A 25936-nucleotide genomic window follows, 5' to 3' on the forward strand; every position below is an offset into this window, starting at 1 on the left:
CGAAGGGTTTATATCTTATCTTGTAGTTGTATTTAACGCCATGAATATTATCAAATTTTGGATAGTTATTTCTACCGAGATTGAAAACAGTTCATGTAAGATGTTTTGAATATATACTTATTTAGTAAAGATGGATATGCATATCTATCAATTTATAGGTTTTGTTCCATTAATGTGGAATACAAACAAACAAAAAACTTTATTATTGTTTTATTAAGGAAACATTGGTTACATATTTAACTTCTCTTACTATATTTAGTATTGATGTTTGATACGAACTTCTACCACTGAGTTGTATACATAAACAGTACTATTTATATTTAAAAAATAAATGCTTCATTAGTGCTTTATTGAATGCTTAAAGTTGTTTGAGGAATCTCCGCAATATGGCATCGTCAATAATTGATTTAAGTCATTCAGAAATTAGAATGCAAATATTTCAGCATTACTCTTCTATCTTCTGTCAGGAAAAAGTATCGATCTTACAATCTGGTTAATTGTTCCTACAAAATAAAGGTTGTATTTCATAAGTGTCTAAGATTGCTACACATTCTCGTACACCTATTATGTAAGTATATAGAGACCACATGCATTTTAATTTCAAACGTGATGTAAATAATCTTGAGTTAGTCTTTCTCACTTTTATTATTGTGTTTGCTTGTTTCAAATTTTGTATTTCGATGATATACAAAATTTTAGAATTAGTTTACACAAATATTCCGAAACGTGTCAGTCACATAAAAAATTGATCTGGTATTCTTTTAAAAGTTGCTCGTTTCAGAATGTAAAATTTCATCGTGTTTAAAAAGAGGGTCGGATTGCATATGTATATCTGTAATTTTAGTCAATTATCATGAATTTCTGATGTAGAATCTGGTAGTATTAAATTAAAAAAAATGAATTTGGAAAAATGATATACAGGACGTATTATATAGGTTAAAGTGATATTTGGTATAATCAAGGTAATTTTATAATCATACTTTATTTTAAAGAATTGGCAGTGTTTGTCACACATCGAGTCATGTTTCAAATGTCATATACATGTTTTTAAACTGTACTTAACATTGAAGTTGAAATACTTTTACGATTTATATATTTACTAGAAATTTAAACATTATATCACTTAATCTCTGTATCGTGTGAGCTCAACGTTTACAGACTAATGAATTATGGTATTTACTGTTTCTAATTTTTGGAGGGAATATGTTAATATCTGTATATTCATCGTCTTTAGCATTTACATCTTTTGTCGCATAAGCAATTGATTGACAGATTGATTTTTGTTTTCAAAACGACACTTTCGTCACTATTGTCTATATAGTCGCGGTAAGTTTTTTATCGGTTGAAGAAGCTGATGTGTCAAGAGAGAACCACCGACCTTCAGCCGGAATACTGACAATCCTCGTCAATTAAGATTGGAGTCGCCACGTGCAAAATTCGTATTCACAACCTCACATGAGCAATAAAACATTATCCTCATTGAAATATTTAATAGAAACTATGATAATCAAGAGTTGCCAGGTACGCCTTTAAAAAAACAAACAGAAAATTGGTAAGAAATTATTTTGTTCCAGAAATATACGTCTCTAAATTTTTGTATGAAATACATTTGAAGAAAGCTTGACCTTTTAAAACTATGTTTGAGAATTAAAAAAGAGTCAACATATTCAAAATATTTTACCGAATGAAATAGTTTTATTTGTATTGAGACAAGTAAGGGTTGCTAAGCATTGAAAACTAAACAGAGAAGTAACACGTTAATATAGAAATATTGCAGTCGGTAACACGAGAAGCGAACAAACGTAAACAAATATATTTAAATGTACTGTAAACAACGAATCAATTTGAACCCATGTCTTTATAAAGTGCTTGATGAAAATTAAACATTACCTATAATACATGATACAAATTACTTCTAAAAGTTAATTTAAGTATATTAATCAATCATTATGAAGACAATAAGGTTCAGACAAGTTTTTAAAGAACACAGCAAATAGGACGGAAATGTCTGACTTTCTTTGTTTCTTGATTCTAAAGTGGATTCTAAAAGACAAGAGGATACGATACAACAATGATTGAAATAGTATATGTACCCAGCTACCTTCCATCTAACTTGAGTAGCAATTGAGATACCCTTGAACAAAGTATCGGTCCTTAATGTTCCCAATGAAGGTTAGTCAGCAACAGATATTTCAACGCAGCAAATTCGCTGCCTTTCTTTCGTGTTAAGGCTGTGCTATAAGATATTGCTGCATGGATGACTAGATGATTTAGTAGGTACTAATACAAAAATAAAAAGTAATGTTAGGCACCGATCAACAGATGAAATGCTAGTTCTTGGTATAGAGCTATGTAAAACGTTTCATTCTTACTGATTTATGTTAACTATCTGATAAAATAGTAGAATCTGTTATTTTCCTTATAAAGAACATTTCAAATCAAAATACCATGTATATCATTTCAAAGTCGAAAAAGTGGGTTTAAAACTTAAACGTTTGTCAACGACTTCTTTAAACATCGAAGGGGCATTTTAAAATTGTATTGATCTTGAAATCTAATATAACACTGAATATATCAACATATTTATAAATGGATTTGAATTGGAAAAATAAAATGCTTCTAAATTTTTTTCAAAAGATATGAAACCAAAGTATTTATTCATTGTATGACAAAAAAATATTGATTTGTTGATTGTGTGCCGATTCATTTGCATGACAAGTTCTTTATAGCTGTCAAACTAAGGTACACAATTTATGTTGAAAATGAAATACAATATTTTATTAAATGAACTCTGAGTATTTGTAAACCTTCTGTAGTAGTTAGTTAAATGTGGTTCTTTAATTTATTCTCTTTAGTGATATATTTCAAACGTTTCCTTTGTTACTGATTGTGTTTGATATCGTGGTATTCTTGAAATAGTGGTATAAAATTAGGTTATTTTTTCAAATTGTTTAGGCTGCAAAAGACAATGATTAAAATTGAGAATGGAAATGGGGAATGTGTCAAAGAGACAACAACCCGACCAAATAAAAAACAACAGCAGAAGGTCACCAACAGGTCTTCAATGCAGCGAGAAATTCCCGCACCCGGAGGCGTCCCTCAGCTGGCCCCCAAACAAATATATACTAGTTCAGTGACAATGAACGCCATACTAATTTCCAAATTGTACACATTATATATATATAGTCAACTGTCAACTGTTGGAGACTGCATTTATACCGCTTACTGTATTTTTGTTGTTAGTATCGTTTGGTTGCGGTTTCATTTCATATTCCCCGCACCTTATTTTTATTTACATTTCCTATGTCCATTGTTTTTAGCTTTCACCTGCTAATGGTCTGTAAATTATTTATAACGTTTTTTAAGTAATTACATCATGTACATCTGATTTTCTAAAGAGTACATTTTGTAGGTATGATAAGGTCACTAGTTTGTCCCTCAAATTTGAAATTCAAAAAGTATTACAAAACATTTTGGGTGTTTGAAAGAAAGTTATATGCTACACATCATTATTTGTATTAATGTTTTTTGAACGAGCTTGCGTCAAGACCTCAAACCTCTTAAACTTAGAGCATATTGCACGTACTGTCAAAATAGCCTCATTACAAAACCTTGTCATTTTGTAGATAAGGGCTAAGGCTTTACCCGAATATATATGTTGTTACTAGAGCAAGGTTGTTATTCTGAAATTAGTTTCGAAGCAGATAATATGAAAATGTGTAATATATATTATATTTCAAAATATACATTTGGCAACATTATCAAGATTTGTTTAGTTAACTATCATTATACTATCTAAAATTAATGCATTACAGATTTTAAAAGAGGTTTCTTTTTTTACTAGTTTTGTCGCAAAAGATTTGCTTTCCTAAGTTATGTTATCTACAATACAAAAGAATCGTACACTCATTGTGACACAGTTGTATGGCCATTATAAACATTGACTTTTGTACGTTTTTAGTAGATCTGTTGACTTACCATTGCATTGTCAGTTTATTTTCAACTTATGATTTGAGTGTCTCTTTGGTATATTTCGCATCTCTGTGACAAAAGGTACTGTCGAATAGTGTTTTAAATATGTTTAAAGAAAAACACTTAATATTTAATACTCGTGAAAAAGACAGTTAATACAAATGTAAATGAAATTCAAGTATAACAATACCGTTTTAAAAAACGTCTACAATTACTGAGAAAAACATTAACCTTTCATTATTCTAATATTGGCGACTGTACTTTAAAGTAGTTCGCATTAAGGAACGTCTTAAGGTGGTATGGGAGTCTAAAATAAAAATGATAGAATTTGTTCATACTTTGCCAAAATGTAGTATCTATTGATACATGTTAAAAAATATTATAAAAATGATAGGTCTCCGTGCATTTTTTCAAGCTACGGGTCGTGACAAAATGACACATTTTGTATGGATTATACAGGAAAAAACACCAGTTTGTGAATAGAAACTAAACGAAATGATAGAATTGTAAAATAAATTAGGAAAATATAGCTTTCAAACAATGCTTTGATAATATCAAAAGAAAAGATAGGGTCACCGTGCGTTTTTTTCGGGTAAAATACAAAGTAGGAAAATTCCATGAACAATCCAACAGAAAATGTACTGTTTTAGAGTTACCTCCCCTTAAAATGACAATTTCTATATATTTAAAAACAACCAAAAATAATCTACACTTGTACATATATTTATATTTATAAGTTATATTCTTATAAATTGGATCTTTTAAATGTAAAAACACATTAAATATCTGCATTCTTGCATCAAATTTTGCTAATTTGATAGCAAATATGGACCTTAGATCCTCTGTTTTTTACAATCCAAGATGGCGAAAGACACCCATACCACCTTAATAGTGCAGAATGATATTGGCATGTGAGCTGGCGCTCGCTTTGTACAAAGTATGATTGCAAACCTTGTTTTGAATTATAAATAAGCGAATGGATAGTTTTGCTTCATGTACTCATTACTATAACATTGATTGATACAACAATAAAGACAAACTGTCCGGCTTTGTACTAGACAAACACCTAGAGTCAGGTTATAATCAATAGTCCCTTTGCAGGCATATCATGCGTGTTGTACATCACTATAATACTGAGTCAACCAGCTTTTGCTGTGACCCAGCCGATAACATGACATCCAACACTCTGATCGTTTAGGCTTACACAAAACAACAATAATAACAACTGTTTTACTTCTAATTTGTTCATGTCCTAAAAATGCATTTATTTGATTTGATCAAAAATTATTCCACCAGGTAAATATATCTATTTTCATATTAAAAAAAACAAAAACAAAACTATAGTGTCAGTATCTAGAAATTACTACAGTGTTCGTAATCAGTGAACGCCAGTCCCATATATGCAGAAAAGATAGTATTATTTGTTATCTAGTATCTTTTGGATGAAAAACATTTAACATACAAATATGTCAGTTTTGCCAGCAGAGGGTCACAAATGAACACAATGTGTAGGATCATTCAAATCGCCATATTTTTCATATAATGAATTCGAATTGAAAAGACAAGCCTAATAACGTTGGCAATACAAATGAGAACGTTTTAACATTCACAAAACACAGATATATATTCAAAAGCTCAGAGGTGTCCGTTGAATATGATATGTATAATTCGAAGTACAAATTCACATTCAACAGAAAAGGAACAGGGTAATGCACAAACGCAAATGTTTAGTTAATAATTTTGATTACATTATTAGTATTTATATTCATATTTTTGATCATATATCAAGAAACATGATTCTTATGTTTCCAAAGAGAAAGACAAACATTTCTTAGATTTAATTTTTGTAGGACGTTATCATATTTTCAATCCATACGATTTTTTTTAGATTTTTATATATGCCATATTTTTTTCCTACCTGTTCTACTTTGTGATATTTTTCAGATTTTATTTGTACATAGCCAGTTCCAATAATGGGGCGCTGTTGCAGTAAAGAAGACGTAGAAACATATGTAAGATGTTGACTTTTATGTGTTTCAATATCTCTTTTCCTTTTTAGAGAAAGTGATAGATAGATAGGTATGAAGATGCAAATGTTGTCTATAAGTTGAGTTTAAAATTGATGTTATAGTTGTTCATCATATCAATTTAAAAACATTATTCATGTAATGTGATTTATTGTGAAATCAAATAATTTCATTTTTACTACTGCTAAGTAGCCAATGTTGTGGTCTTTGCATTATTTCATGACACATTTGTTTTGGTCATGAATGTCAAATTCAAAAAGAGAAAGTCAATAAAAACTGACAAAATCAAATGCTATCAATCACGGAACAAGTGATAAACCACTGCCATATTCCGGACTTGGTACAGGCATTCTCCAAAGAAATAGTTGGTTACACTTGATTTCTATAGCTAGATTAACCACTCACTTGCATGGCAGTTGTTTATAGTTCCGTTATATTTACAAAACTGGTTAAGCAACCCAAATAGATATAATCATGATAATAGGTTAACATGGTTAATGTGACAAAAATTGGGTTCAAATTGTCAAAAACTATGTAAACATACATCACAGACATACACATTAATTAAAAAAAGACGTCAATAATCAAAAATTCATCATGGATGGCAGAATTAAAAGTTTGTCCGTCTGACGCGCGTTTCGTCTACAAAATACTCATCAGTGACGTAAATTTGAAAATGATGCCAACACGTTTTTGTGGTTGAATGACTATACCTTATATAGTAGACATTTTTTCGATAAAGTAAAAAGGAAGGTTAATGTAAATACAAGGATAAACAAATTAGAACCAACGCTGTAAACATCCGTTGTGTCCCAATCGCACTTCAGGACCCACCTGCACTAGGAATGCCCAACGTTGAAAAGTCAAAATCCCAATGTAGGGATGCATAAATACCGGGTCACGTCAAAATTCATACGACAAAAAAACAACATAATAACAATAACACGAAGACAAATAACGGGGAAAATAAAGTTAAATAAAAAGATACACTACTTCAGCACCACGTATCTATAACTCAAGACGATCTTGTACTATTTGTGAAAAAGACACTGAGTATTTATCTATTAGATGTTGGTATCTTCTGATTAATTTTTGAGAAAAAAGGACGACATGTTCTTTGTCAAAACTCAGACTCATTTATGTTTTGCTCAGACGCCGATGAAAGCTCTTGACTATCGTATGAGTGGAAAAATGTATACTCCATACGCGGGTGAAGTTGGAATATTTATAATTTCAAAATTGAAATGATCTCATTTGTCATAGTTTCTGGTACTGAGATGACTATTGCTGTTATATTCGAGATTAATGAGTAGCAATGATGCGGAAGAAGCTGTTTCTTTGTTCATTTCATCTCTAATGCAGGATGATATATTAATGGGACCCAATCAGAAAACAAACTGGAGTGTTAATGGAAAGAGCATACTCACTATACCTGCATGTGAAATTAAATAATATAGCTTATTTGATATTCTTGTTTTTTACAAGTGTCTGACGGAACTCCTACTCATATGCAAATAAGAAAAAGTCGACCAGGAGACGTGGACAGTTGGTTCACATGGAAATGCTACAACCTGTTGGAAAAATTTACCTACACACTCAACAAACATTCAACAAAAATGTTGTGAATGAGGCTACTGATTACTTGTAGTGTAGCAGGTCTTATTTTAGGGCTCAATTTTAACAACATATGTAGAATTTAATCACAAAACAAAGAAATTGAAGTTTGTATGGTATCATTTTTATTGAGGAAAGTATTGTGGATTATTTCGTTAAGACGAGTTTTTAGTTTTTCACGTGGTACGTTGGTGTAAAGTGTGGAAACATCGAAGGTTTCAATATATTTATTTCGGAAAATGATGGAGATGTCAAATTTTCTAGACGTTCTTTTGAAGTCTTTAGAATCCACATATGGTTAATGCCACTATGCGAGTAAACAGTGTAACAGTATTTCTGTAACCTCTCTTTCACAGCGGACAAAATTATGGTTAATCAAACGAACAACATGAACAATTCATTTGCAGATAAGCCGGCAATGTACCGAGCGTACATTTATACAGATTTTCAATTTGTGGATTCTTCGTTTGATCAACGACTAATTGTTTTAACCCATTCTGACAGAGTGTCTAGTTCAACATTGTCTCATGTTTCCCATGCTCTAACGTAATCCTCATTGCAATCCGTTATTTTGTTAAAGATAGATTCCAAATGATGTGCTGTGGCTCTCTAAATTTGGAACCATGAAATAACATCTTCCGGAGATTTTCATGTTGAATTATATTAAATCACCAGTAGTTACATGGCCAGAGGGCGTCTAAATATAAAGAGAGTGGGAATTCATCTGTAAGGAGTTTAAAAAAATATTCTTCTTAATCAAGATCTGGCAATGCTTGTTTATTATCGAATAGTTTAGGTGTAATGGTTTTGGTGTAACTATAGGAGACAATAGGAAGAGACTTATTATGAAAATAAAGCGGAATATTAGATGTTACTTCTTTGTGATAAAATCGTTGCTGATATTTATAGCATCTATATCTTTATTTGAAAACGAAATGTAAAGGAACTTCATATTTTCATCGTGCAATTGTTCTGGTCGTACTGGTTTAATAAACGGAAAATAGCTACATCACAAATTAGACTTGCTAGTTTGTATATTGGGAAAACATATCTATACATCCTTTTTCAAAGTTATAATCTCTTAAACAGTTTCAAACGCTTACAAACAGTGAAAATAGAATGGTACGAATGTTATATAACTTGAGCGGATGATGAAGATGTAAACGAAGGGCATCAAATCTCCCAGGGAGTGATCTAGATTTGGCAGACTTTTTAACGTTTGAACAATGATAATGTGTTTGCCAATGACTACGTTTGGATCTTTAGTTACTGGTGAATAAATTCATAACATTTACATTACTGCAGGCTGGACTAGAAAAATTTTCTACAACTTAGATGTTATCATTACAACCATATGGCATTGCAGTACCTAATTCACTAATACAAAACATAGCTCTAGATATTTGGAGAGGCGTACTAAGTATCAGGCTATGTTGTATGGTTGTAAATTTTCTCAGTGATGCGTACTTTCATAGTTAAAGAAGGATCCTGGTCCGATTGATTGACATGGTTATAAAGAATCCTGCAAACGGAATTTTAGACCGGTGTTAGTTGATCATATAACCAAAAGGAATTCACCTTTGGGAATAACATGAACTCCAAATGATCCAATACTGCTGCGTTCACAGGGTTATTATCCCTCAATAGGGATGCATGACTCGTCATTCAGATCAAGAGGCAGTCAAACTGTTGCTAAAGGTAATCAACACAATCGATAAATCAGTCGTTATAAATTGTTTTCCTCCAGGTTATTTAAGTATTTGGCATTACTTTTCGAATCGTTTGGTGTTTGATGACATTTAACTTCGTTTTTGATTTTGACGTTTAATGTGTTTTTTAAGCGCCAATAATAAGTCTAATGAAGACGAAACCCGCGTCTGACATCCTTGTATCTTCGATGAGATTTTATTTGTAGAACACAACTTTTAGTAAGACGCACACAAATATGATTTTGGCTCTTTCAGCAGAACGTGGCATTGAATAATTGTTCTTAGTTAATTGAGATTCTTTTTGAATTAGTATAGTCTCTATATCAAGGTATGAGTAATCTGTTGTTATCATTTTGCATCCGTCGTCTGTTAACGTTTACAAACATATTCTTCTCTGAAACTACTGGAATAATGTGTAAATATCTAGATTTTTTAAGTTAAGGCACGCGTTTCCTCTACATTATACACATCAGTGACGCTCATATAAAAACATCAGTGACGCTAAAGTAATAAATTGATGTTAAAGTACGAATTTGAATAGCTTGGAGGTCTCACATTTCCGACATGTAATGAGTTATTGTCTTGAATTGATGATTTTACTCATAGTTGTGTTTTTTTGTGCGGCGTAAAGCAACCAACAATCAATTATATTTGTGTTGAACGCGGAAACTAAGGCTGATGAATACAGGAAGACTCTGCTAACAAGACAACATGGTCGAACTCGTCAGTTATTTAACTTTAAATACGATGTTTACCAATTTCATTTTTGGGGACAAAACTATAATAAAGAGTGATGAACTGCATACAAATAAATATCAGCAGAAACAAATTTCATAAGTCAGTCGACTCATTATAGGAATACTAGCCTTACATGATGGTTTTTATACATATTTGTGGTTTTTTTTGTAAACTTTGTTGAACATGTGGAAAGATCAATAAGATCAACAAGAACAAGATGTATAATATGTCAACATGGCTAAAGTAAAAAAAAATTATGCCCACTGAACGATAGTTGTTATCCATTTTTATTTTGTTTTTTGCTAGATGCTATTAATTTCGTGACAGATCTAGCGAAAGAAGCCCCTTTGCGTTTGTAATTTCATTTGCTTCTCAAACCTTTGTCACGAGCGTTGTGTTTACGGAATTCAGACAACTACGTTTTGCATGTAAATTCTAAATAAATGAATTTTAAAATAAATCTAAAATTTTACAGCGATTTAAAAGTTTTATCCCTTTCCATGTTAATGGCTTTCTCTAGGGCTGTTTTCCTAAATAAAAGTTGTATTTATTTTAAATTTGAATCATTGTACTTTCCATATATATGTAACATTCCAAACTGGAATTCAGTAGGATCAAGAATTCTATTAAAGCAAATCGCAATTTCAATATATACTAGTAAAAATTGAAATTCTGATTATTACGTATTATTATCCAGTACTTTTCTTCGAAATTCAAATATCTACTGGATAACATTTGAAAATCCATATGTATACTAGTAGGATCTTTGAGTGCACTAGATGGGTACTAAAAAAGACACAGTACAAGAAATATTGTTTTCTTTATAACGGAAGGGACCGATATACTCAAATCATTCCTATGAATTTATTTCAGAGCAATACCATTAGTTCATACGGAGTACGTTAAGTTTAAATCAAATTAAAGATGCCGATACCTACAATGACCGATATGAAACACTTAAATGTTCAATTCTTAAATAATCATCCGGACATTCTTTACCAAAAACAAAATTTTATTTCTTATTTAAAATCTTGTCTATCATGTAAAAAATAATTCATGTATGTTAATGATGTTTTTCGATACTAAATTTTACTAAGAACATGTTCTATTTTCAATTATGTCTCAAAATCTATATGTTTCTCTACGTATCAAGTGCATCAATAAAATATTAAATAATACAAAAAAGGGAAGTCAAATCCAAAATCATACTTACTATTATGTTTAGTATTATCCTGAATCCTACTAGAAATTGGGTACAATCAAGGATCACCCTAGTACATGTAGTACAAATCTGGATATCCCAATTTCTACAATAGATACAGGAAATCTGATTTGTACATAATTCTAGTAAGTATAAGTCAGCATTTCTATTCTACTAGTACAAATTGGAATTCCAACTTGAACTGGAAGGATTTAAATCCTGATAAATTCAAATTTGTACTTTAACATATATATCTTTACTATTTAGACTGCCACAGGAGGAATATCCAAAAATATAGTCGACCTACAAAACGTTGTTAAAGAATCGGCTTGGAAAAGGTATAGCAATAGTAGACAAAAGGATTTTCCAACGGCAGTAAAAAAGGTTCGATTAGATTTTGATTGGACAGGTGTAAAATTTATTCCAACGAAACCTAAATATTCTGATCACGGAACAGTTCAATATGAATCAAATATTCTATTTGAATCAGTATTCAAAAATAATAGCAACCAAGAGCAACACCATTCCTTGAAAACTGAACAACAGACCACAGGAACATGCAAGAGTTCAATAACAAAAGGTTATACAACTGGCTTTAATGTTGGCCTGACACTGTCTGCACCTTCCGATATAGTGGGGACAACAGCTGGTTTTTCTAAAGGTTTCTCGGTTGAAAATACGTTGGCAAATGAAGATCAAAGAACAATGACTTGGTCGGCAGAAGGTGTGTTGTTAGTCGAAAAGCAATCTATGCTTACTGCAAAACTCCAAATAACAGAAAAGCAAAGCTCTTATACTTTTACAACTAATGTTGCAGTAAAAGGAGAAGTTATAGTTACGTTCTATGAAAGAAAAAACAACAAATATCTGATGGAATACAGAGCACCAATTAGAACCATTTTAGTTCAAAAGAAAGATAAGTTTAAGGATGACAAAGGAAAAATATTTGTAGAAGACATTGATGGAACAGCTTATGTGAAAGTTGAAGGGGAATGTATTTTCAAATATGGTATCAAACAAGAAATTATTATAAACCAGAACAGTAATAAAGAACAAAATGTTTTGTCCTGAAATTCAAAATAACAATACAGATGATAATTCCTACAATTTGTATAATTAAAAAAAACAAAACTTTAACAACCATTGCAAATATAAGGAAACACATATGTTGTGTAAACTCTGGAAAGAAAGTTCCTACATGCATTTACAAACAAAAAGCAAAGAGAAAGGGCAGTTACTGCAGTTCCTCGTTTTTAAATTCAGAAAAAAAGTCAGACTTTAAAAACACAACAAGGGTCGTTAAACGAGTTCTTGACAAACGGTCTGAACAATGAGTTGAATTATAATGCATTATATTTGACTTAGTACAGTTAGCTCCAGTACATACTACATTGATTAAAACAATAAGTTACCGAAATCTGCATTTTTCCCACGGAATGAATGACTTTATCTGAATTTGTCGTTTTTTAAAAATAGGAGGCTTTCATGCAATACTTTTTTCGTTGGTTCTAAAGTTTTGAATATGTTTACAACAAATTTCACAGAAGCAATATATCAAGTTACTGATCCGATACATAATTTAAATACAAATTAAATTAGTACGAAAGCTAACTGAGTTCGTTGACATATAGGGTTGAGGTATATGCACGATAGGAGTATATGGCACAACTTTTGGGAATTTTGGAATCTCAATGCATTTCAACTTTATACTTGTTTGGATTTCAAACTATTTTGATCTTAGCGTCACTTATGAGTCTTATGTAGACGAAACGCGCGTCTGGTGTACCAAATTATTAGCCTGGTACCTTTGATAACTATTGGAATTAAGTTTTCCGGGATAGTCTAATTCATAAAAGTGCTTCGAAATCAAGATATGCTCCATAATAAGTTAGCTGTTCAATCTCGATTGTCTCTTTGAAAGTGTCAACCTCTTGTTTTCCTATTTAGAAAATGCATCCAATTCAATTACGAAAAGATTTCATTGGAATGTCTGATTCAGATTATGAACTTCGAATCTCGATTTTTAACTCAGATATTGAAGTTCAAATGGGACCTCTTGGATGTCGAATTTCAAAGTTGTGGACATTTCTTTTCGAATGATCCATATGTTCCTAACATTGTTAATAATACCAATAGCCCTAAATTCAAATCTGTTGTTTCACCAGTCCAGGAGTCAGCATAGTTCTGTCGACATGGATTGTAATTTATTTGTTAATTTCTGCAAATTTATTGTTTATAAAAAGTTGAATTATTAGAAACACTTACATTTTTCTATAGCCATTGCTTTTGGCATGAACCCAGTGTTAGGTGCTCATCAACTTTGAGTTTGAAATGGCATTTCATGTTTTGGTGTGAACACTAATGATAAAAACACGATCTATATATATATTATAACGAGATTAGATTAGGTTAAGTAAGATGTATGTGTAATTTATGTTCGTAGTGTCAGGGTGTGAAAATGCTAATCAAAGCCTTTAAGCGGTTGACTCCTCGTAAAATCCTGCTAAATGTAGGTTTGAAATCCAATGGTTAAAAAATCTGAGCGGATCTTCCGGCCACACTGCGATTGACTATAACGACAAATATAAAAACGCGGCCATCATGGCTCGTGGTTGATTGACAGATTTTCGTTAAAAACCTATTTGCTCATTTCTCTAGCTTGCCACTTACCCAAATTGTGTCCGATGTTCCATGAAGGTTGTCAGAAAAGCTGCCCCCGCTTCTCATTGGTTAGGACAAATTCAAGTATTTTGATCAGCGCTTTGTATCTGTTCCCGCCTTTCGAAGTTCCTCAATGCGTTAAAAACTTTCATTTGTTTTGATATCTGTGGAACAGGAAAATATTTCTATCAGAAAATGTGATTTTTTTTTTATTTCTTCACAATCATTATGGCATTTGTAGTTGAAAAAAAATATCATTCAAAAGATGTTATCTGGATTCATATATTATAGCTTGACGATACATTCGATTGAAATGTGATGTTACGGAAACTCTTAATTTAAATGTTGCTGCTCTTTTTTGCTGGAGCAAAAGTATTCTTCTTCCATGGGCACTGGTTGTATTTGCACAAATATACCTTATGAATCAAGTGCGCCGTAAAATTTACATTTGAGACGACCTAATTCATTATACCTGTCAAATTCGATGTCGACAGTTGGTACCGAGACTTTCCATAAACCTCAAATAGAATGCGTTCGACTTGTCAGTAATTATTTACTTCACGTGAGTATTCGTAGATTAAACAATAGTTTTTCGCATTCTGAAAGTGCTTTATGAAATGGTATACTTGCAGAACAATCGGAAGAACAATTGTAACCATTTTTGTCTGCATGAAATGCAATGTACAAATAACGTGTGAAATATCTGACGGAATTTTGTTTTTTCTATGGATAATGCTGTATAATAAATAATGAATATTATAGATATTGTGATATTTGGTTTATTTAGAATCGACAATCAGTCTCAAAATCAGACCCTTTTGAACTTTTAAAGGTATAACACAATTGTATAAAACAGAAATTATCAGCAATAAAAGTACAAGATCTACAAGCTAGAGGATCTCGAAAGCCTTGTCGCTCACCTGACTCTACTTTGTTTTTTGAAATCATGTAAATATATATAAAAATCATAACAGATACCCAAATAATGTTTGGTTTCATTCCATTCAGTGGTTCTCTAAAAGAACACATTTGTATGTATTTCCCATAGGGTCCTATGTTAAGCCAAGTTCCCCGCTGGTGGCCATCTTAGATGATGGATCGACTGCAAAGTAACAACACTGGGTAAGCACCTCATAAGGAACATTCATGCCATGTTTAGTTTCCTTCCATTCATTGATTCTCTAAAAGAAGACATTTGTATGTATTTCCCATAGAGTACTATGTTAAACTAAGTCCCCCGCTGGCGGCCTTCTTGGATGATGGATAGGCTGCAAAGTAACAACACTTGGTCAACACTTCATAAGGAACATGCATGCCATGTTTGGTCCCATTCCATTCAGTGGTTCTCTAGAAAATGTTTAAAGTTAACGACGGCGACGACGGCGACGATGGACGACGGACGCCAAGTAATGAGAATAGCTCACTTGGCCCTTCAGACCAGGTGAGCTAAAAACTGAATGAAACTCAATGACTCCTTATATTGATTATTGATCTTTCATCGCGGTCTTCTTTTTTAGTTATTGGATTTCGGTATATGTGTTTTAGTAGCTATTACATGTCGAGATACACCGAAATTGTTCAAAGCCGAAAGGAGAACAACACTCAGATATATATTATTAATTCATATACCGAAAGCGCAGATTGACTACTTTTGTTTATTAGAGGAACGGCATAGTAATGATTTATAAAGTACATATTAAATGCATTCACAAATCTTCACCTCTGATCGACCTTAGATTGACTACAAATAATTCATGGTACATTTTGAAACATGAAGAATTTGTAGCAGTGCTATGGTTTGGTTTATAAATTTTTTTCAGATTTATCATTCCCGTCATTTAAAAAAAATATAACATAAGTTTTAAGTTTAAATAAATGGAGGATGTCCAATTTAGGGAAAAGCTTGGAACGTCGCGATCAACTGTTAAACAATCAACAGTACATTCCTTGTTGCAGCTATGTCCCTTTAATATCACTTATAATGAATTCTAAAAATGTAAGGTTGTATATTAAAACCACAAATGAATAGAGAGACCAAGAAGCAGCAAAGTTGATCAAGCAAAATCAGACCTATGAATCATGTCATTGGTTGTTAATATTTTGATGACCGATTCGTGAAGGGTCGTTTGAATTTTAAAGTTTTAATGAGGCTTCTTACTTCGTTTCTTTTAAACATTAGGCATTGTGAGTTAGAAGAATAAATTGGGGTGTTTAGTATCATTCGCATAATCGTAATGCTTTAAGTCAGAAGGTAAAGACGGATGTTTTCAAAACATATTACATTATTTGTTTGACTGATTAAATATAGTTTGTAACCTTAGAGCTATATATTGCGGTTGAAAGTATTTTGTTATGTCTCAGATAATTGAACTGACATTTAATGTAATACCATTGTAATCCGTTATTTGATTAGAATAATTCTGCAATTTTTTACAATTTTTAAATCATAACATGAGATCTATAAGATGAAGAACATGTCCAAACGACTCGTAAGGAGAATCAATATATGTCAAAGTACAATTTAAATGTAAGAATCTGAAATCAATATATAGATATCGTTTGTAACACGAAGGCCTATATCAAAATTGAATGCTTATTGCATAACATGAAAACAATCAGAAATTCAATATATTCATGTTTTACTTTTAACTGATTTTAACAACTACTGCAATTATAAGTTCTAAAAACAGGTACAGCCCGTAACAGAGAAGTGATCGAATTCGCGTTTCTTTACCGTCAGAATAAGTTACGTTATCGAAAACTTATTTTAGAAGTGACATAATTTAATTTTCTTCATCGACAAACTATTTCATGTCCAATGTGTAAGTTTTGATTGTTTAAGTCGAAGTGTTTTTCTTTATATCGTCTATAATCTCTATACTTTCGTTTCCATGAAAAGGCAAATATAGCTTACGTTTACATACAACAAGAACGAATTGGCATTTGCACTGTACATGCTGTAGTTTATGCATTGTTTCTTTAAAAGTTGTTATAAAGAATTATTTGCATCACTTTATCCAGGTTCATTTAGTTTTAGAAATCACCGATTATTTATTATACACTGCTTGCACTGTCAATATTTATGGGATTCAACACTGTAATATTTTTTCTTTCGTCTGATACAGATTATCCCATATCTTTTCTTTTTCATACCTATCTATTTATTATGTCCCCGGGATTATGTCAATCATACATTGTTTCAATACCGACATATAAAAAAGAAGATGTGGTATTATTGCCAATGAGACAACTATCCACAAAAAGACCTAAATGACACAAACATTAACAACTAGAGGTAACCGTACGGTTATGCTTGTATTTTATCACAGAAAAAAGTCAAATGAATTTCTTTCAAATCGAAGCAAAAAATACAAATGTACACTTTAACATTTTAAATGTAAAAGACAAATTGCTCTTTATCTTAAGTTATTGACAAATCATTTGAAATTTAAGCCTCTATAAGATGTAATGTACGGCATTTCATTTTGTCATTGGTAATGATCCATATCTGACAGAGAAGAAAAAATCATACTTCTCAGATAGTTTTGGTAAATATTGTTAGATACCACTAATCGTTCCAACAATCAAGACAACAGAGACTAACAGGAAACAAATATGAAAATGAAAAGGTATGACTTAAGTGTTAGCATGTTCAGGGAGATGGCACCCAATTTACAAAAAAATAATTGATGTTTTAAGGAACTGTAGAGAACTCCACAGGTTTTCAGTAAGGAAAAAATTAAAAACCTTGAATATAAAAGCCTCGAAATCCATGATACTTTCTGTGCGGTAGTTATATCTACAAAATCCAATCATGTACACGACATATAAAACATGTATATTCATACATGTATATTTATATATTGGGGATTTATTTTTGTTTCCAAACAGAATTATAAGGTTATGTATAAGTTCACTGCACAATTGTAAATTGTCTTCCTAAAGACCAGCAAAAATAAATGGCACAAGTTCACGTAGTCATTAAAAAGTCGTATAATTTACGTTATCGAAAAAAAAAATCAGAAATACGGAATATCCTAAGTGAATGGTTAGGACATCCGTTTGCCCTACATGTTTTAAAAGTCAAAGAAAACTGTTTTCCCTCATACAAACGTTTTAAGGACTAGCTTTGTGTAACCTATCATAGACAAATTCGACTGCATTTTACGGAAGTTATTATATTTACTCTGATTTGAAACTATCTTATACAATTTTTTAAAGTAATTGAGAACCTATGTTGTTTATGGGTAATAGGTGAAATGTTGCATGATCCATCAAAATGACAGCAAGCGCAGTTTTCCGGAGGATTTTTATTTGTACACTGCTAAAAAACTGTCAGGTCCTGGCCATGGTATATTTTGGAGAATTTTTTTTACTGATTTTTACTAAAAAAAATATTCTCTGTGTGTGCCATTGCAAGAAATAGTTTTGCTCGTTATTTTGTCATATTAAAAAAAATTCTCAACAAAATTTTCCCGTTTAAACTGTACTAGAAAAAAGTTTGGCATGTGAAACGGACGATGATATATTCTAACAGAAGTACAAATACCAGTCCTCCCTTTTGTGTATACATATGAGACAACATTTCAAAGTTATTGATTGAATTCAAATCCATCACACATACGGTACACATTGTAGTCCGAAAACATGAAGGACTTCATTCCTATCAAACACCTTTTTAATTGTTCACCAGTATATTTCTTTTAGTTTTGGGTAAAACTGTAAAGGAAAAAAATACTATCAAGACGTCCTAAAAGTTTCATAAACCTTTTTTTTCTGTTCTGACTTTGAAGAAATTACTTCTTTTCGCCCGATCGAAATGGTGCATGGACATATTTTGTTTCATATTATTAGAATTATTTTCAGTATTATCGGTATTAAACTTGACTATCGACACTTTTTAACGTTAAAGTACCAATAGTTCGGTCTTAAACTTGTCGATAACGTAGCTAATTTTGACGGTAAAGAAACACCAATTCGAGCACTTCTCTGTTACGGGCTGTAACTAAGAAAGTCGATTATTTTGTTTTAAATTATTGAATTATAATACTTCATTTTTTCGAAAGGTTTTGCCAAAAACCAAGACTGCTTTATCTTTGCATAGTTGAATTATTTCGATTTCTAGCGCAAAACCTGTTCTCGAGTTTTTTTGTCTTTTTTCTTTCTTGTCCATGATTGTAATCTCTCTTTAAAGATCAATGTAATAATGCGATATAATATTTTACATATTTTGGTGGCGAGAATTGATGCCTACTTCAAGCGAAGGCTAATTCATTAAATCTCTTTCGTATTTATTCCACTTTCTACAGATCTCATCAACACTATCTGTCAAAATTACTAATACTCTTTAGATTTAAAGTGTTGTCTCTTCTAACAATATCATCATATCTAAAACAAAACAGAATATTGGTGCTAATTACGGTTTCCTCTTTTAAATCAGACGTGTTATTCTAATTAACTCCTTTTGTTGTCAACCAAGCAGACAGTAGCATGGTCGCAATGTGAGAACTATATAGATACCCCACTTGAGCTTAACATGATTTTAACGAAATGGAAAGTAAAGAAATAGAAAACCTTTAAAAAGTGTATATCGTATTTTTGAAGGAACAGTTAAGATGCTTACACCATGGGCCAAGCAAAAGTAGCGAAACACACTTTATGTATAAAACGCAACTTATAAATAAAACTCCAGATACTGTTTTCTTTATATTACTTGTATTGTGATGCTAATCATTTTTGCTGTCTACAGATTGTTTCTATCTATAATAGTTTTCAAGATATAAGGCAAACGTGCTAAAAATGTGTCAAAAACTCGTCATTTAAGGACAATAGCTCCTCTCAGTGGTCAATATATTGTTCCATTAACTTTCGCATATATATTAAGGTATCTTATTGCTGATGGTTTCTGAAGTTAACAATTTCAGGCTATGCAATATCTATGGTGAAGAGTATCAGGTAAAAAAAGAGAAAAAAAAGAAGAAAATAACACATATTGTATTTTTTACATTTTCCTTTAAAAGTCATTATTCGAATACACGTCTGATAATTTGAAAAAAGACAGAATAGACAAAAATACCACATAGTCCCTCTGTTTCTTCAATTATTATTTAAGAATTTTACAATCTCATCATAGTTTTTCAGAAAATAAAAGAATAAAAAGTGTACTGATAAATGAAATAAAGATAAAAAATGTTAACTTAAAAAGATGTATAAATTCTGTGTAAACTGTTTACATACATCTTTACAGATATACATTTGTATATGCATATCAATGGATGTACATTTTAACAACTTTACAGATATACAATTAATAAACACTTTACCAAAAATGTATTATATCAAAAATATCAAACTCCAAGGTAAATTCAAAAGGGGGAACGTCCATAAAACTTGACAAAGTCAAACGCGCGACTATATCAACCGACTACTGGTAATTCAGTGTTAAAGATCAATAAAAAGATAATTCTCTTAAGGTTATAAAGATATACGCATTGGCACTCACACCACATCTTCCTATATCTATATACGATACACCGTGGAACAATATCCTCCTTTTGGAAATTTATTTCTCTACTAATTTTCATGCTATTTTTACATGTCTTAATTCCAGTCAGAAAACTATTCCTCATCTCTAGAGAAAACTTTGTTCTCGGCAAATGATTGGTCAAAATTTCAATTATGACGTTAAAGTTTCTTGATTTCTTCTGAATTTTCCATCGTGACGTCATAAAAAAAGGCGATCATGCCTGATGAAGTCGCATTTAAAGAACACAACTTTCTGCAAATCTTTAAACGGGAAGAATGAACTTGTTTAGATGTGTATATCGATATTTTTCTTCTCTCAACAGTTAAATTTTAAATATTTTAAAGGCTCGGCAAGCCTCGCGTTTTAAATTATAATAAGTATAATTTATGTCCCATGGAAACCATATAAAATATTCCTTGGGAAACTATAAGATTTCTGGTGCAAAATATTGGAAATACTTACGCGTAAAAATAGTACCATCTTACTTTCTATTTCCCTGAAAAACTTTCATGGATACCAGCAGTGGACTATGTATAGTTTCCCGGGAAATATGTATGTTGTCTGTTTCCTTTGAAAATTATTCATTTTCGTTTAAAAAGATATTCGTTCATATAAAAAAATAATAAGATGTGGTATGATTGCCAATGAGATAACTCTCCGAAAAAGAGAGAAACTGACACAAAAATTAACAACTGTAGATTAAGTAGTTAACAATGCGCAAAACCCATACCACATAGTCAGCTATAAAAGGCCCCGAAATTACAAATGTAAAACAATTCAATCAAGAAAACTAACGGCATAATTTATGTTTTAGTTTAGGATATTTCATTCATTAAAAAAAATCCTGTATGTCATATTCATTTTTGTATCACTTCCAAATCTAATTGATTGTTCGTGTAACTCTCTGAAATTAAACTAGTTTTGTACAGTTAAAAGGATTTCAATCATTAATATTCAATCATGTTTCGAAATTATGCATTTTTTTACATTGTCGGAAAGTCCAATTTCTATTGTTTCCAAAACAAAACAAAACACGTTCCCCTTGGAAATTATTCATTTTCGCAACAGCAAATCAGAAGTTTAATTCTGTATACTTTTCAAAAGTTTCTATGAGTTATTTCCAGTTCGTTATTATATTCAGCTTATCTTTTATCTCCGCCTGATATTGTGAATTATTCCAATAGAGTCTGACTTAGCTGAATTTCAGTAGCAGTGCAAAATCATGATTTGAACTGTGCTGTCTGTCGTTAATAGAAGATGTTCGTTGTTATTATGTGGTTTACATGTTGTAACGACTATTATATTATTTATTTGTTCGTCTCTTTGTGATTAGTGTTTTTTAGTTTGTTTGTGCTGTATATTTGTCACGTGGTGTTGTCATTTTAGTGATATTTCTTAACATCGCTATATAAGCGGGAGGTTTGGTTAGCAAAACAACCAGGTTCTACCCACCATTTGTTCTTAAAATGTCCCTACCAAGTCAGGAATATGGCAGTTGTTATCAAACATATCGTGTCTATGTATGTGGGCGTTTGATTTTGTTACAAATCAGTGTTTCTGTTGTTCCTTTGTTTTCTTTTTTTAGTCAATGTGTTTCCTTCGGTTTTAGTTTGTAACCCGCATCATTTGTTTTCTCTCAATCAATTTATGAATTTCGAACAGTGGTATACTACTGTTGCCTTTATTGAACTCTTTGAATAACAAGCGCATTTAATAGCTTTTTTTACCCTGATATTTTGTATTGCTTTATTTTTCCTGGATAATTTTCCATTAACTCTTTTAAAAAATCAAAATAAGATACTCTCACTATTGTTTATAGTTGTCATTAATCTAAGGACCAAACAACATTATACTTATTGAACCAAGACATTGCATATTATAATATCGTCTGTAAGTGTTCTCTCAACTGAAATATTAATTATAAACCAGAAACATATAATCTAGTTTCAGTATGCATGTTAGGAAAGGGATATAATTAAAATACTACGATGATGTTACAATAACGATACAAAAAGAGGGACGAAAGATACCAAAGGGACAGTCAAACTCGTAAATCTAAACCAAACTGACAACGCCATGGCTAAAAATGAAAAAGACAAACAGAAAAAAAATAGTACACATGACACAACATAGAAAACTAAAAAATAAACAACACGAACCCCACCAGAAACTAGATACAAGATATATATAAATAAAGATACAAGATATATATAAATAAAAGGTAAAAAAGGCCTATAAGTAGAACTTAATCATCTTAGTAAATCTTCGCATCTGTCGAGCATTATAAATGGATAACAATTGAATATAAATTGTTTCCTATGGAAATATTTTTGTAGCCTTTTTCTAAAAAAAAAGGGGATATTCTTGTTTGGATCTTTTTCAACTGTTATATATAATGTAGAAATATGTAGAGATTTGAAAGCATGATTAGGTACAACTAATGCAACTCAATTATACACTGCTGGTTTAGTATTTCATATAAGGGGATAATTACAATCAAATATTTGATGGTTTTTCAATTTCTATTGTGGCTTATCCGTTCCTTTGGCACCTTCATATGGTGTTTATATATTTCAACTTCATCAATTCGGTCGTGCATGTAACAATGTATTTGATTTTAAGGTTCATCCATTGAAAAAATATGACCGTTTACACCACAAAATTATAAAATCTACTATGAATACAGACAAACTGGTGCATCTAGGAAAGTTTTAATGCATGGCTGTTAGTAGATAGATAAAAGTTATATTATGTCAATACAGAAGATAGCAAAATAAACAAACACATGCGTTTCATTTGATACGGTCCACACAATTACACAGTTTAAATCACCTATTGTATGCAGATATCTATTGTCCATCTATTGTCCATTTAAATTAATACTTATCACAACATTTATTATATTAGGGGAGCTTTCCAAACCCCTTTCCCAACTTAGTTTATTTTGGCACATCTGCAAGAATGAAAAAAAAAATGAATAGCAAAATCCAGAAAAGTTTTGAAAAATAAAATACATTAAACTTTTACTTATCTAGTTCCTGTCATGCCTTAAAAATGTCCAGGTGCACAGGTTTGTCTGTACTCAGAGTAAACTTTGTGGTGTTCATAAGGCCATATTAGCCAAAAGGTTATGATGAACCTAAACGAGAAAAATAATTCAGTACAACTGAAAAACATATTACACCAGGGTTTTCGATATCACAAACTTGTCAAAAGTTTTACCTAATTTTATCATCGGTACCAGGACATACTTCGTAGATATAAGTCAATGAACAGAAATTTTATGCGTACAGGTTTATCACATCCCATCTTTTATGGTTATATTTTATCAAAGCACAAAAATGTCGTCATTAACCTGAAAAACTAACCAAACCTTTTAACAAACTTATCAATAAGGGATATAGTTACGATAGTTACTCTTGTCAAGTCATTTAAGGTGGTACATAACACTACAGGGAGATACATTTGTAAAAATCAGCATAATGTTTTAATCACGTTCTATTGTTAAGGGAATATTAAGCTTCTCAAAGACCAAAATTAGTGTTTGTCAAACTGCTATGTATCCAATGATTTTTTTCGATAAAGTGAGTGGTTCAAGTTTTTTGAAATTTTTGTCAAAGGGTCAAAGTCAATATTTTGTCAAAATTTAATGAAAATTACACGAGCCAAATTAATTTTAGTCAAGCTGTTTGGTACAACCTTAAGACGTTTTTTTTTTTATTAATTAATATTTATTCACTCGTACACTGGGTCTTTGCATCAGAAATAAACACATTTATTCTTAACGCAATTGTTGGCATGATACTGATTATGTTCTTTTCTTATACATGTAACTTATAATACTAAATCCCTAATAGGAGAGATTGTGGTTGATTTTCTATACGATGGAGACATGATTTTGGATCAGTTTTATTGAGGTCTGCAGCTAGCATGTCAGTAACTGCTAGAAGTCCTTTATCATTTTGTTTTGATCATTGTGATTTTACTTAGTTTCTTCTGTTACCTATTCTCACATCGGCATCGGACTTCTTTTGATCTGATCGTATTGCTGTGTGTTTGTTTTTTCCCACATTGGCTAAAAGTATGAGATCTCACAGAACATGTTTGACCCATCCGCATGTTTGCGCCTGTCCCATGTCAGGACCCTCTAGCCTTTGTTATCTCTTATTTTTGAGATACTAAGATAAGACGTGGCACGGTACTTGTTTATCCCAAATTCATGTATTTGGTTTAGATGTTATATGTGTTATTCTCGTGGGATTTTGTCTTAATGCTTGGTCCATTTCTGTGTGTGTTGCGTTTCGGTGTTGTGTCATTGTTCTCCTCTTATATTTAATGCGTTTCCCTCGGTTTTATTTTATTACCCTGATTTTGTTTTTTGTCCACGGATTTATGAGTTTGAACAGCGGTATACTACTGTTGCCTTTATTTAGACTTTTTTTTGTGTATATTTTGGGTCATTTGATTGTTATGGAGTTTAGTGTGGCGGCCATTTCGCAAAATTAGTATAAACTATTGTTAATATCTGCCCTGAAATTTTCAGATGAACTGGACAACTGGTTGTTAGGTTGCTGCCCCCCCAAGTGGTAATTTTTAAAGAAATTTTTTCGTTTTTGGTTATTATCTCGAATACTATTATAGATAGAGATAAACTGTAAACAGCAATAATGTTCAGCAAAGTAAGATATACAAATAAGTCAACATGACCAAAATGGTCAGTTGATCCCATAAAGTTATTGCCCTTTATAGTCAATTTTTAACAATTTTCATTAATTTGGTAAATTGAAATAAACTTTTACAAAATATTTTCCTCTGTAACTAAAGGGCCAAGTTTATTATAGATAGAGAAAATTTAAGTAGGAAGAATGTTCAGTAAAGTAAAATCTACAAACACATCACCATGACCAAAACACAATTTTGTCATGAATCCATTTGTGTCCTTTGTTTAATATGCACATAGACTAAGGTGAGCGACACAGGCTCTTACGAGCCTCTAGTTTATTCTTTGACTTCAATTTGTATTAAACATTATTGTTTCTAATTCGTCAATTTCTTCGATTTAGCCAAAAGTAACTTACCGTTAAAGTCTGCACACATCGTTATTCCTATCTCCACGTGTTCTTTGTACTTTTTAATTTCGATTTATTCATAAATACGAGTCACATTGCCCATCGCATCACTTATATATATATAATAATAAAGTCAAATTTAATTGTTTCTTCAAAATCTCTTGAAAAAAACTTGACAGTCATGGTTTAAAATCTCCATAACTTCATGCGAATGCCAGACGATAAAACATTACAATGTGAGTATTTTAAAATCTTAGCTTAGATTTAAGATTTCTTATTTTTCATTGGTTGGCTATTTTGCGACAAATGTGTTTCTATTGGTGGAAGGAAGAAAAGCTACTGGTAGGCGGTCTCTGCCTGTTACATATATATAAACTAACTTCTTTCTGGATAACATGTACATTTATTTGTATTATTGT

General features: G+C 31.4%; 1 protein-coding gene and 1 long non-coding RNA gene across 5 annotated transcripts; one reads left to right on the forward strand and one right to left on the reverse strand.

The window, feature by feature from the left end:
* Nucleotides 1–12395, forward strand: LOC134683124 (uncharacterized). Of its 3 annotated transcripts, none has more exons than XR_010100954.1 (3): nucleotides 1–95; nucleotides 5917–5984; nucleotides 7485–7635. XR_010100954.1 is itself a non-coding variant. In XM_063542241.1 (3 exons), exons 2-3 carry the CDS (start codon nucleotides 5946–5948, stop codon nucleotides 12330–12332), a joined length of 843 nt encoding a protein of 280 aa, XP_063398311.1. In that variant the 5' UTR covers nucleotides 1–95; nucleotides 5917–5945; the 3' UTR covers nucleotides 12333–12394. The 3 variants fall into 3 exon arrangements, 2 of the variants coding, with proteins under 2 accessions (XP_063398311.1, XP_063398310.1); XM_063542241.1 differs by lacking the exon at nucleotides 7485–7635 and adding an exon at nucleotides 11529–12394; XM_063542240.1 differs by lacking the exons at nucleotides 1–95; nucleotides 5917–5984; nucleotides 7485–7635 and adding exons at nucleotides 9054–9311; nucleotides 11529–12395.
* On the reverse strand, nucleotides 330–25607 carry LOC134683125 (uncharacterized). Of its 2 annotated transcripts, none has more exons than XR_010100955.1 (2): nucleotides 25527–25607; nucleotides 330–503 (listed from the first exon to the last, which is right to left on the reverse strand). It is a non-coding gene; the product is annotated as an uncharacterized LOC134683125 (long non-coding RNA). The 2 variants fall into 2 exon arrangements; XR_010100956.1 differs by lacking the exon at nucleotides 25527–25607 and adding an exon at nucleotides 11274–11362.
* Between the last annotated feature and the right edge of the window lie 329 nt (nucleotides 25608–25936).

The sequence above is a fragment of the Mytilus trossulus genome, chromosome 9 (assembly GCF_036588685.1).
Source record: "Mytilus trossulus isolate FHL-02 chromosome 9, PNRI_Mtr1.1.1.hap1, whole genome shotgun sequence".
Lineage (NCBI taxonomy): Eukaryota > Metazoa > Mollusca > Bivalvia > Mytilida > Mytilidae > Mytilus > Mytilus trossulus.

What these genes read in the sequence shown, in the direction of transcription:
- LOC134683124 (XM_063542240.1), top strand. Translation starts at nt 9,267, where the DNA reads ATGACTCGTCATTCAGATCAAGAGGCAGTCAAACTGTTGCTAAAG. An exon ending in CAGTCAAACTGTTGCTAAAG is followed by an intron (nt 9,312 to 11,528) that starts GTAATCAACACA and finishes TTTACTATTTAG; the next exon opens with ACTGCCACAGGAGGAATATC.